The following is a 12,764-nucleotide window of genomic DNA, read 5'->3' as shown; positions in this document are numbered from 1 at the left end:
CTTTTGGTTCTGGAGCTAAATACATTCTGCTAATTCATCCTAACATATTATTTCTTACACATTATCAGTTTATCAACTAAACCAATTGTGGAGACTGCAGAAATACAGAAAACATTTGCTCTAATTGATACATGGAGATTGTGACCTTGTAAAACTCTAAACATATGCCTGCATGAAAACACACAAAATTAAAATAATTGGGTGAGGGCTGAGGAGTTGTGATTTTCCTTTTTAAAATATTCTTTAATATACACAATTATCGTTCTGCTTATAAAATGAGCATTCTAGAGAAAATCTGCTGAGGATGCTGACTCTTAAGCAGCACGCCCACACTGTTCCTGCCCGCTGCCCTCATTCTGCCTGCTGGGTCTTTGAAGGGTTCTACTCAGGGGGCTTGGATCAGCTTCCCCTGGCAGAAAGAACCAACCCAGGTTGGAAGGGGGAATTTCACAGGGACAAAGCCCTGGCTCACCCAGGGAGCTTTCCACACAGCACAGGCAGCTGGCTGCCTCTTCACACCGAGCACACTTCTGGCTGAAGCAGTGAGCTGGCACAATGCTTCCTCCTATGGAGCCAGAGAGAGAGTCAGGCCCGAGCGACAGTAACATGGACAAGCCGCTTCTGAGGCTTAGACGGGAGCCTTGAAGGGTCCTAGCATGAGGCACACTGAACATATACATGTCCTTGGAGAGAGGCGGGTCCATCGCTGCAGGCAGGACCAGAGGTCTGGGTGGGCTGAGCATCTAAGAAGCAGGACATCAAGGCCAGTACCCATCGCAGGCAATGAGCATCCATGGATCCCCCAAAGCCAGGCAGGCGGCGGCACGTAGCTCAATGTGGCTTTTCGAAGAGGTATTCAAGATCCGGGGCCCGCAGTCGCTGCTCTTTGTTTTTGTTCTTAGCGAAGTCTCTCAGCAGGGCCATGACTTCGTTTTCAAATATTTCTGGGGCTGGTTTTGCTTCTGTAAGGATGGGCAAAAAGAATTACGTTGGTCAGTCAACTGTCAGATGTATAAGGATCTTTTTCTTTTTTAATTTAAATGTTTATTTATTTATTTGACCGCACGGGGTCTTAGTTGCAGCACACAGGATCTTCGATCTTTGTTTCAGCAGGTAGGATCCAGTTCCCTGACAAGGGATCGAATCCATGCCCCCCCGCATGGGGAGCACGGAGACTTAGTCACTGGACCACGAGAAAATCCTGATGGTATAAGGACCTTAAAACTTGAAACTCTGGCCTGGCCTAAAACCACAGTGGGTACACAGAGCAGCTGCATTCTTTCTCTGGACACACGCAGCCTGCACCACAGGCTGGCAACCTACGGCAGCCGGTATCTGAAAAGAGTGTTATTGGAGCAGCTGCTCTCACTTGTTTACATATTGTCCGTGGCTGCTTTTGTGCGGCGATGGCAGGGCTGAGCAGTTGCCACGAGACCATATGGCTGCAAGCCGACAGCATTTATTATCTGGCCCAGCATTTATTATTCGGACAAGCACAGTGACCCCTGGCCTGTCCAGCCTTGGCTGTTCTGTTTTGCTTTGCATTCGGTACTCCAGTTGTTTTTGGAATACTGTGTTTTTCCTTCTAGTCTATTAATTTCCTGAGGCAAAAGTCCTTGGATGTTAAGTGATAGCAACTGATAACTCCGGGAAACTTAAAACATAAAAGAATTCACTGGAAGGCTGTAACAGAGGCCATAAAACTGACATGAACCTGGAGAACCAGATTTGGATGGAGAGGCAACAAAGGCACCGAGAGAGCAGAGAGGAGACAGTGCCAGCCTCAGGGCGGCAGGAGACAGTCTGGCAGATGCTGCCCACCTCTGACCTTCTTTCCACCCCCGAGTCTCTCACTTAAGCAAAGCCTCCCAAACAAAGCCTCCTATTGGGAAAGCTTGGGTACTAGGCTTTGGAATTACCCTCCTAGCAACACTAAATACAACGTTAGGAGAGGGCATGCCTCAAAACAATGTCTGACTTTCCCTCATTCGGCACACAGATGGCGTCTGGCGGGCCTGGCATCTGTTGTTTTGTGTGATAATCAGAGTAAGATCCAGGCGATTTCAGTGTCCCCCTACAATGTTGAAAACTGGACAGAACACCCCACTCATCCCAACAAGAAAAAGTCAGATAAATTAGAAACATCATAACTTTTTTGAAGTCATTAGAGAGCTGAGGTCACAGGCACCCAAAGAAAATAAAACCTAAGGAAATAAAGGCCCCGCAAAGGAGAAAACGGACATGAACACACATGCTCACTTGAGAAGGCACAGGCAGAAGGGGCACTGGGCGCCATACAAACAGGCAAGAATTGAGCTAAAACTGTTCATCACCTGTTGAACGCCAAGTGCAGGTGAGCATGAGTGTAAAATCCCTGGGAGCCACAGACACAAGTGGAATCTGCCCCAGTGGGCAGGTTCTTCTCAACAACCCCTCACTGAGTATGCTCACGATGAAGACAGCGTCCAGAGCAGCAGGCTGCAGAAAGCCTCCCTCAGTAATGCAGGCCAGGAGTAGGGGAAAACACTGCCCCCACCCTGCAAAAGCATAAACCCCAGCCTAGTCCTTCTTCTCTACACAACAAAAGCTTCAAGGCTCTGGGAATAGGTCAGTGAGTCCTGTCTCCTACAAGGCACATGTGAGGACCCACTTGGGCTAGTGAAAGAATAAAAGAAAAAAATCCTCTACCCCTGTGGGACCAGCACGATCACTGAAAAAGGCCCTCCACCATGACTCATGGTCACAGGGCCGGAAGCTGAACCAGGACAACAGAGAACACCCTCCCGATCTCCTGTCCCCAAACTAATAAGCACCATCTGGAAATCAGTAGGTTTCTACTGCTGGGGGAGGGCAAGGGCACGGAGAGCCCTTTGGAAGCACAGAAATACAGGAAAGTTCACATGGAAACACGTGTGCCCTGGTGGCTCAGTGGTAAAGAATCCACCTGCCAATGCGGAAGACATGGGTTCAATACCTGGGTCAGAAAGACGCCTGGAGAAGGAAATGGCAACCTACTCCAGTATTCTTGCCTGGGAAATCTCATGGACAGAGGAGTCTGGTGGATTACAGTCCACCGGGTCACAAAGAGTCAGACATGACTGAGCACACATGTATGCATATATACTGTAAATCCTAGGGCAACCACCAAAAAAATTATAAAGAGATATAAGAAACCAATGGTGGAGATAAAATGAAATTTTAAATACTCAAAAAATCCACAGAAGTAGAGGGGGAAGAGAACAAACAACAGACACCAGAAATAGAAAACAACAAAAAAAAAGATGGTAAGTTTTAATTCAATCACATTGGTACTTACATGCAAATGGCCAAAACACACCAATGAAAAGACATATTATAAGATCAGATTAAAAAGAATGACAATATAAGCTATCTATAAGAAGCTCAACAACAACAACAAAAAGCTCAACTTCAATATAAAGACAAAGATACATTAAAAGATTTCCAGGTTGGCCCCAAATATTTCCCACTCCCCTGTGTACAAGCCCTGTGGAAACCAAGTGGAATTATGGTGTATAATTTCTTGAGAAGGGTCCATTAAAAAATGGTGTGTGCTCTCTTCCTCTTTTTCCCTGGCTGAAATATAGACATGACAGATAGAGCCTCGGCAGCCATCTTGAGGTCATGAGGTAGCCAACATGGGGGAGGGTGAAGGAATAAGTCAAGAGGAATCTGGCCTTAATGACTCTGAAACCCCTCTGTGCGCTCTGGAGGGCCGAACTCTGTGAACTTCTGTTATGAGAAAGAAAAACGTACTTCTGTCTTCCTTAAGCCACTGTTGTTTTGGGGTTCTTTTACTCACAGCCAAAGCTAACCCTAACTATACACAGTGAGAATTCATTCCTCACAAAGCTGGTGCCAGAGAGAGACTCCCAAGGACTTCATGCTAGGCAGCCAGAGCTGTCTCGTTCCACTTCATTCCTGCCCTTGTTTTTCTTCAACTTTCCCTTTGATGCTAGGAGTTTCTCATACAATTTCACTAAATTCCCTTTTTGTTTAAGTTAGACGGAATCAGTTTCTATTGCTTGCAAACAAAGAATCTTAACTTATAAGACAAATTTTGCACATTTCAGAAAAATCTGAAGAGAGGTTGGGTTGAGTGTCTACAAAAGAAAAACAAATTGCCCATAATACCTTTCCAGACTCAATCAGCCCACACCATCCTGTTTTTCACCTTATGCTGCTTATCATGCTCAGTACCTGTAGCCCAGTAGTAAATATCCCAGTCGTTACTGGGTTCATTAATCAGGCGATCGTAGAGGTTCAGCTGTTTCTCTGTCATGTGCTGCAGATGTTCCTTAGCGAAGAGGCTACCGTCAAGAAAGAGAAAGAAGTTGAAAAGGCTGTCTTTAGCCAGAGAGAAGCAACCCCCATTCTCCTCTTCCCCTACCTAAGCAGGATGCAGTTTTCCAGCATTCCCCTCTTCCTGCTCTCATAGAGCAGCCGGGCTCGTTTGGTTTCTATAGATTCATCAGTTCGCTCCTGCCATGGAGGCAAAGGGATTTCAATCATATCCTTCTGGGAATCTCTCGGGCTGTCACCTCTGTAGCAGCGTCTGCATGATGTCATGCTGAGTGAAGGAGACACTAGGTGGCGCCTTGACAGAGCAAGCATCTGAAACAAAAAAGCCACAAACATCTTTTTTTCTCTTTTTGGCCAAGGCATGCAGGATCTTAAGATCCCCAACTAGAGATTGAACTCAGGTCCGTTGGGGTGAAAGCCCAAGTCTTAACCACTGGACTACCAAGGAACTGCCTCCCATAAGCACCTTTTAACAAGGATGACCATCCTTGTCATTCACTCAGCACACAAACTGGGTGCAAAATGCATCTGATCTCCTTTAGACCTTAAGAAGTTGCGTTGACTTTATAATAACTATAGATGGAGTTTAATCTTTAAAAATTGTGAACTACCATATTATACATCTGAAACTTACAAAATATTGTAAATCAACTACACCTCAATCTAAAAAAAAAAAAGAAACTATGTTGATACTGTCCCCACTTCACAGCTTAGGAAGCTGAGACTCAGAGAGGTTAAATGACTCACCAAGATCACCCAAATATTAAGAAAAATTCCCGAGGGTTGGAACCCAACTCTGACTGCAAACATGTTCTTAACCACTGCCTTTCCAGAAAGTCTCCAAACAGAAATATTTTCTTCTTTCCTTGCATTCCTTTAGAAGTCTCACAATATGGTTTGCATTCTAGTCACGTGCCTGTGCTAAAATCTGAGCATACAGTGATGGCAGGGCCCCTAACTCCCCAAAGTTTCCCTATCTAGAGAAGGGCAAAAACTATCAAGATGCAATGAGAAGGTGGTAACATCAGCAAGATGGTGTTAACAGGAAGCCCCACACTTTCCTTCTCCTGTGGAGACACCAACTCCCAACACTACGCATGGACCAGTTTCCTTTATGAGAAATCCAAAAACCAACTAAGAGGCTCCTGAACCCAGGTGAGCACAAAAACAGCTGCATCACAGCTAGAAAATTCATGAGCCTCATTCACCATAGTCCCTGCCCCTGGCTCAGCCCAGTGCAACTGGAGAAAATTCTCAGCCACCAGCTTCTCCCTGGGGAGGGAATGAAAAGACTGAAACATACGTCCAACACATGACCTTTCACAGGGAGGCCTGATTGACTAGTTTCCGTCCTGTTTCAATCGAAATGTGACAGAAAAGGTGCCAGGTTGGGGGCTGCTGAGAACTAGGTGAGGGTTTGGACTAGCACACCCTTACTTGCCATCATCCCTACCTGTGGCTTAGCACAAAACTAGCAGAAGAAAACCCCCAGTTCTTGGCTTTTCTCTGGGGAGGAAGAGCTGGAATGTGTGTCCAATGTTTCAGCTTTTTGGGTAGCTGCCTCAAAGTAAGTTTTCTTTTTTGCTTGTCTCAGGGCACTAACAGGACCCAGAATACTCCAGATATCTGGGGGTCTCTGAAAACAAAAAAAGCTGGGTGGCTTGCTGCTGCTCTGAGGACCCATGGTGCAGCAGACAGAGGCCAAAAGAAAGAAAAAGGAGCATGCATCCCAAACTCCTGCTTTCCAAGGAGCTGTACAAGAGACTAATTTCCGTCTTGGCCAACCTGCAGCACTCATGGGAACTGGGATACTCCAAAAGCCTGGAATGGGCTGAGAAGAGCTGGGAGGCTTGCGGCAGCTCCAGAGAACCTGCAGTACCATAAACAGACACAAGAGGGAGCAAGAGATTATAAGCACTTGAAAAAAGAAGACAGCAAATCCCTCTGGTTGGGAATTTAGGTGCACAAGTCTAGAGAAGACATTTCCATACAAAAGGTTTGAGAAGCCCCCAAATTCTCTGGCAGGACTGATGGGAAAAGCTCTTTTCTTGTACAAAAAAAAGACTGGGAGGTGGTTATTTTTTCAAATGCATGGATCTAAGCACAAAGTTCCAAGGTGCATGAGAAATAGCAAAACAAGGCCTAACCAAATACACAAAATAAACTTCCAGCAACCAACCCTGGAAACAGACGTATATGAAATTACCCGACAAATAACTCAAAAAAGTTGTCATCAAGATGTTCAGTGAGCTGAGGAAAACAACGCATAACCAAATACTGATAGAAAAAGAAAAAAAAATTTTAATTAGAACTAAAGAATAACGATTTTGAAAAATTCACCACAGAGGTTAAACAGCATACTTGATCAAACAGAAAAAATCAGTGAACTCAGTTTACTTGAGACTATTCATTCAGAGGAAGAAAATGAAAAACAAATGAGTGAGATAAGCTTGTGAGACATCACCAACCTGACCAATGTAAATACTATGGGAGTCTCAGAAGGAGAAAAGAGAAAGGGGCGGGAAGATTTGAAGGAAAAATGGCTCAAAACTTCCCAAATTTGGGGAAAGAAATGGACATCCCAATTGAAGAAGCAGATGACACCACCCTAATGACAGAAAGTGAAGAGGAACTAAAGAGCCTCTTGAGGAAAGTGAAAGAGGAGAGTGAAAAAGCTGGTTTAAAGTTCAACATTCAAAAACTAAGATCATGGCATCCAGTCCCATCACTTCATGGCAAACAGATGGGGAAACAATGGAAACAGTGACAGACTTCTTTTTGGGCTCCAAAATCACTGCAGATGGTGAGTGCAGCCATGAAATTAAGACGTTTGCTCCCTGGAAGAAAAGCTATGACAAACCTAGACAGCATATTAAAAAGCAGAGACATTACTTTTCCAACAAAGGTCTGTATAATCAAGGCTATGGTTTTTCCAGTAGTCATGTATGGATGTGAGAGTTGGACCATAAGGAAAGCTGAGCACCGAAGAGTTGATGCTTTTGAACTGTGGTATTAGAGAAGACTCTTGAGAGTCCCTTGGACAGCAAGGAGGTCCAATCAGTCCATCATAAAGGAGATCAGTCCTGAATATTCATGGAAGGACTGATGCTGAAGCTCACCTGATGTGAAGAATTGACTTATGAGAAAAGACCCTGATGCTGGGAAGGATTGAAGGCAGGAGGAGAAGGGGACAACAGAAGATGAGATGGTTGGATGGCATCACCGAGTTGATGGACATGAGTTTGAGCAAGCTCTGGGAGTTGGTGATGGACAGGGAAGCCTGGCATGCTGCAGTCCATGGGGTCGCAAAGAGATGGACACTGAGCGACTGAACAAACAAAAAGGAGCCAAAGGACAGTAGAAAATAACACAAAAGCAAATGAAAGCACAGAGCTCACTGGTAAAGGTATATTACGACAAACACAGGCTACTATAACACTGCAATGATGGTAGGTAAATCACGTTTAATTCTGACTTAAAAGTTAAAAGACAAAGACATTTTTAAAAAAGCTATAAAGTACACTAGTGGATACAGAGTAAAATATGTCATTGTAATATCAGTAACATAAGGTGGGAGGAGTAAAAGAGGAGTTTTCGGATGAGACTGAAGCTATTATCAGCTTAAAATACATTATAAAATGCTTAATGCAAGCCCTATGGTAACCCAAAGCAAACATTTATGCACAACAGAAAATGAGAAAGGAATCAAAGCATGTCTATAGAAAAAAGTCAATAAATCACCAAAGATGACAGCAAGAGAGGAAAAGGTCACAAAGCTACAAGATGGAAAACAATGAACAGAATGGCAACTCTAAGTCCTTCTCTATCAGTAATATTTTAAATGTAAACAGATTAAATTCCCCAATCAAAAGACACAGAGAGACCGAAGGGATTTTTAAAAACCCACAAAATCCAACTATATGCCTCACAAGAAACTCATTTTAGATGTAGGCTGAAAGTGAAAGTGTGAAACACATTCCACTGCAAATAGAAACCAAAAGAGAGCACAGATGGCCCTACTTTCACTAGATAAAATAAACTTTAAGTCAAAACTATCAAAAGAGATTTTAAAAGGCCATGAAATAATGATGAAAGGGTCAACTCACCAAACAGGTACAACAATTATACATACAACCAACATCTGAACACCCAAACATATGAAGCAAATATTGACAGATCTGAACAGAGAAATTGCAACACAATAGTTGGGGATTTCAAAAGCCACTTTCAATATGCATAGAACATCCAAACAGAAGATCAATAAGGAAGTAGAGGACAGGAACAGCACTGTAAGCCAAATGGGTCAAACATACATATACAGAACATTCCATCCAACAGCAGCAGAATACACATTATTTTCAAGCACTCTTAAGAACATTCTACAGGACAGAGAGCATGTTAGGTCACAAAACGAGTTTTAACAAAAGAGATCGAAATCATACAAGGCATCTTTTCTGATCACAACAGAATAAAACTAGAAATCAAGAGCAGAAGCAAAACTGGAAAATTCACAAATAAGTGAAAATTGAACAACACCCTCACTCTTGAACTGGGTCAAAGGAGAAATCAAAAGGGAATCAGAAAACATCTGGAGACAAAAACACATCACAAAATCATGAAATTGGCAAAGAGCAGTACTAAGAGAAAATTTTACAGTGTTAACAGACTATATTCAAAACGAAAAAAGATCTTATGAAACCATGTGAAACCACGACTGACACTAGAGAAGACTTAAAAAGAACAGAGAGGCTTAAGAACAGAGACAAAAGGCTCCCAGAAGCTGTCCGGTCAGTTCCACCTGGCAAATAGGTGACATCTGAATTGGGTTTCTCACGAAGGCTGAAGGGTCAACGATATTACGAGACAAGCACACAGCGGGCTCAGGCCAGGGTTGATGTAACCTGAATCTCCTACGTTGCAAGATCAACCTCTCCTTGGGTCTGCCCTTGCCTGGGCTATATAAGACAGGTAGATGCTTCTCTCGGTCTCCACAACTTCAGAGGAAGACAAGACACAGTTCCCACTGTGGCCTGCCCAGGAGTCTAGAAGCCCCATTCTCCTCACCCGCGCAAGAGCCGGGAAGACAGCGACCACCGCCATTTTTCCCAAGCCGCATCAAAGGCCTATGGCCCGGCCACTTCCGGATACTTTCGAACACCAGTGCCGCAGACAGCGGCGCCGAAGACTTGAGCAGGAAGATGCGTCCTCGCGTATGGCGGAAGTGACTGTGCGTGTGACGCCGGCGGCGGGGGGGGGCGGGACCTGGGGCCGAGAGCGGTTCGCGCGCTTCGGGCCTAGTCCAGACTCGCCGCCGCCGCCGCCATATTCCCGGTAACGGGGGCGCGCGGCCGGGGGCCGGCTGGGCCGGAAGAGGGCTCGGGGACGGCGCTGAGGCGGGGAGGGGGTCGGTTGAGTTTGGGGCAACCAGAATTGGCGGGCGGCGGGAGGCGCGGGCCTTTGAGGGAGGGAGCCGAAGGCGTCGGGCCGGGTCTGTGGGGAGGGAGCGGGGCGGGCCTAGCCGGGGGCGAGGACTAGGCCTGGGTGGGGAGCGGAGGTGGCTGGAGCTCCGAGAGCCGCAGGGACTTATAGCCCGGGCAGCTTGGGGCCTCGGCAGGTGCGGCGGACTGGGCCTGCGGGCTTCGCGGCTGTCGTTGTTCGCAGCGCCATCCGAGGGCCCGTAGGAGCAGAGGCCTGGACTTTGTCGTCGCGCCACGGGCAGCTGCGGCGCAGCTCCGGTCGGGCCTGAGGGTGATGGGCAGCGAGCCCCGCGAGCCCCGGTGGCCTGGGAGAGCGAGGGGCGGCGCGAGGCCGGGGGCGGGGCGGAGCGGGTGGGGCCGAGCTCGGACTGCCGGGATGCTGCGTCTCTGGAGACGGGAGGTTGGCAACCAGTGCCCTCCTTCCAGCCCGGGACCCTTATGCCTTGTAACTCTTGCTTCTTTCTGGATACCGCAGTGGCATCTTTCTTGCCTTGTCCATTCTCCGGGCGCGAGATCTTTCTTCCGAAGCCATGTCAGAAGGAGTTGACTTGATTGATATATATGCTGACGAGGAATTCAATCAGGTGAGGAGTCCTCGGGAGCAGTGGGATTTTCCTGTATCAGCTGAGGAATCACTTGCAGCAAACTTGCAGGGGTCCGAAGCTCTGTTAGTGGTTGAAGATTTGCTCGGCCTGAACACGTCTGTCAGATCTAAAATCTTCCCTCTAGCACAGACTTCCAAGACTTACGCCTATTCCGCTTTATGTCAGCTAAAGCCTCCAGGCTTACTTTTAAAAGATTTGATTTAAGAGCAATAAAAAATTAGGTTTAATAGAGTGGTATATCAACCTGTGGAACTTGCTCCTCCAGGAAGCCAAAGTTGGACGTCAGTCTCCACATTTAAAAATCAGAATTAGGTGTTCTGTAGCATTCATGAAGACAGTGTTGATACGTGTTCCTGAAGAAATGTATTACCCCTTCCCTTCATAAGGCAGTGCAAGTATGAAAGATAACTTTAACATTTAATGTCAGTTGTTTTCCAGTTGTTTTCAGCTTTCCTTCTTTCAGAAGTAGCTTGACTCTGGTCTTGAGAAGTCCATAGGCTTTTTAATGTTAGTTTTTTAGTAATAAACTTTATTGATGATGTATTTGGTGGGAGGAGGTAAAGGTATTATACAAACCAGTTCAGAAGCAGATAGAGACCCACTCACATACTCTTGAGTTCAGTTTGTTGATCTCTTTATGATATGTCAAGAAAATTATACAGTGATCTCCCTTGAAACAGTCATCTCATATACAGGTCAATTCTGAGCTCTTGTGATCAGATCTCAAGAATGTTCCAAAGTCTGTATTTAAAACTTAATATCCTGCCTGGATTATTTTCAGCACTATTCTACTTGAGTAAATTAGTTTTTCCCATTTTCATCTTTCAATGGCTATATGTAAGGACGTATAAAGAGGATTTAAAAACAAAACCAGTCTAGAGAAGGAAAGCGAAGAAGGCAGTGGCAAACAACTCCAGTACTTTTGCCTAGAAAATCCCGGGGATGGAGGAGCTTGGTAGGCTGCAGTCCATGGGATTGCTAAGAGTCAAGACAGGACTGAGCGACTTCACTTTCACTTTTCACTTTCATGCATTGGAGAAGGAAATGGCAACCCACTCCAGTATTCTTGCCTGGAGAATCCCAGGGACGGGGGAGCCTGGCGGGCTGCTGTCTGTGGGGTCACACAGTCGGACACGACAGCAGCAACTTAGCAGCAGAGAAGGAAAGTGCTCTGATTGGACCCTGGCTTTTTTTTTTTTAACTTTTTATTTTGTACTGGGGTATAGCCTATTAACAATGTTGTGATAGGGAAGGGACTCAGCCACACATGTATCTATTCTCCGCCAAACTTCACTCATATTCAGGCTGCCATAAAACATTGAGCAGAGTTCCATGTGCTGTACAGTATGGACCCTGACTTTGATATGAAGCAGCAGACAAGGTTTATATATGCCATATGTGCCATTCCTTTCACTTGGCAAAAGTTGATCATTTTCCCATGTCTTGTCAGGCAAACTGCAGTCGTCTACATGTGGCTGCTGATTAACTTAAATACATGAAAATCTTTCTTTAAATTACAAATAAGTCAATTATTTATGGATAAAAAGAAAGACTTAGTATATGTAGTTACAAACCATTTGCTTTCCTGAATTTTTCATATTACTTTGAATCAAGATTTTTACTACTTTTTATGTTATTCTTTTAAATATAAGATAGCAAGAAAAAAAGGCTCCCATAATTCTTTTCTATTATTAATTTTAAAAACATCGTTTCCCTTAATTTCGTTATCTGTGGGTTGATGACAATGCTGCTGCTGATTCACTCTGGGAAATGGGTAGAACAGGGTCCTTGACCACATGTCTAGCCACATGTGACATTTCATAGTTTCTTTTTTTTTTTTCATAGTTTCTTAAGCAGTATAGCTTGTTGGTCATAGACAAGACATAGGTCTCATCCACTGAGTTGTTGGTCTCAACAATTTGGTCTCTGGTCTCCTCAGTTAAACAGGACTTTTTTGTGTGAAATCAAGTAGATGTTTGTACCAAAACGACAATTTGGTACTTGGTTAAGTTGAAGAAAGTATAGATTTTAAATGTCTTGTGTCCTGGGGAAGGTCAGGAAAGGATGCTTTTTTCCCCCACAGATGAGTTAATTTTTAGCAAAGCAGGTTTTAGTAGAATTTGGAAGCTGCTGGAGAAGTGGTAAAAGCTCTGTTTGACTGGGACTTTTAGAAGTAAACTTAGATTGAAGGCTGCCAGTACAGATTATGTTTTAGAATGTTATAGGAATGTTACTAATTCACCCCAGTTCACCCCTGCACAAGAACCTTGTCATGTGTACTTTGCTCCCCAGGGGAAATAAGCTCTGTTCCTAGATGAAACCCTGTGGTGCTGACTCCAGATCTATTACAATATGTGCTGCA

General features: G+C 44.9%; 3 protein-coding genes across 5 annotated transcripts in view; 1 reads left to right on the top strand and 2 right to left on the bottom strand.

The window, feature by feature from the left end:
• Window positions 1–222: 222 nt before the first annotated feature.
• SDHAF2 (succinate dehydrogenase complex assembly factor 2) lies at window positions 223–9,542 on the bottom strand. The gene is made up of 4 exons (XM_043451144.1): window positions 9,385–9,542; window positions 4,409–4,632; window positions 4,219–4,328; window positions 223–962 (listed from the first exon to the last, which is right to left on the bottom strand). The coding sequence occupies exons 1-4, from the start codon at window positions 9,418–9,420 to the stop codon at window positions 832–834; spliced, it is 501 nt and encodes a 166-aa protein (XP_043307079.1). The 5' UTR covers window positions 9,421–9,542; the 3' UTR covers window positions 223–831.
• On the bottom strand, window positions 9,436–10,329 carry LOC122430739 (basic proline-rich protein-like). The gene is made up of 3 exons (XM_043451558.1): window positions 10,268–10,329; window positions 9,911–10,184; window positions 9,436–9,810 (listed from the first exon to the last, which is right to left on the bottom strand). Exons 1-3 carry the CDS (start codon window positions 10,327–10,329, stop codon window positions 9,436–9,438), a joined length of 711 nt encoding a protein of 236 aa, XP_043307493.1.
• CPSF7 (cleavage and polyadenylation specific factor 7) overlaps window positions 9,564–12,764 on the top strand; it is a 22,577-nt gene continuing 19,376 nt past the window's right edge. For 2 of the 3 annotated variants that reach the window (XM_043451142.1, XM_043451140.1), the window contains exons 1-2: window positions 9,564–9,651; window positions 10,273–10,381. In XM_043451142.1, the coding sequence (XP_043307077.1) occupies window positions 10,328–10,381 (54 nt within the window). In that variant the 5' untranslated portion in view covers window positions 9,564–9,651; window positions 10,273–10,327. Of the gene's footprint in view, window positions 9,725–10,272; window positions 10,382–12,764 lie in introns of all 3 variants that reach the window. The other variant, XM_043451141.1, reaches the window with a different exon arrangement.

Source organism: Cervus canadensis, chromosome 29, assembly GCF_019320065.1.
Source record: "Cervus canadensis isolate Bull #8, Minnesota chromosome 29, ASM1932006v1, whole genome shotgun sequence".
In the NCBI taxonomy this organism is placed as follows: Eukaryota; Metazoa; Chordata; class Mammalia; order Artiodactyla; family Cervidae; genus Cervus; species Cervus canadensis.
This window is presented reverse-complemented; position numbering and strand designations above follow the sequence as displayed.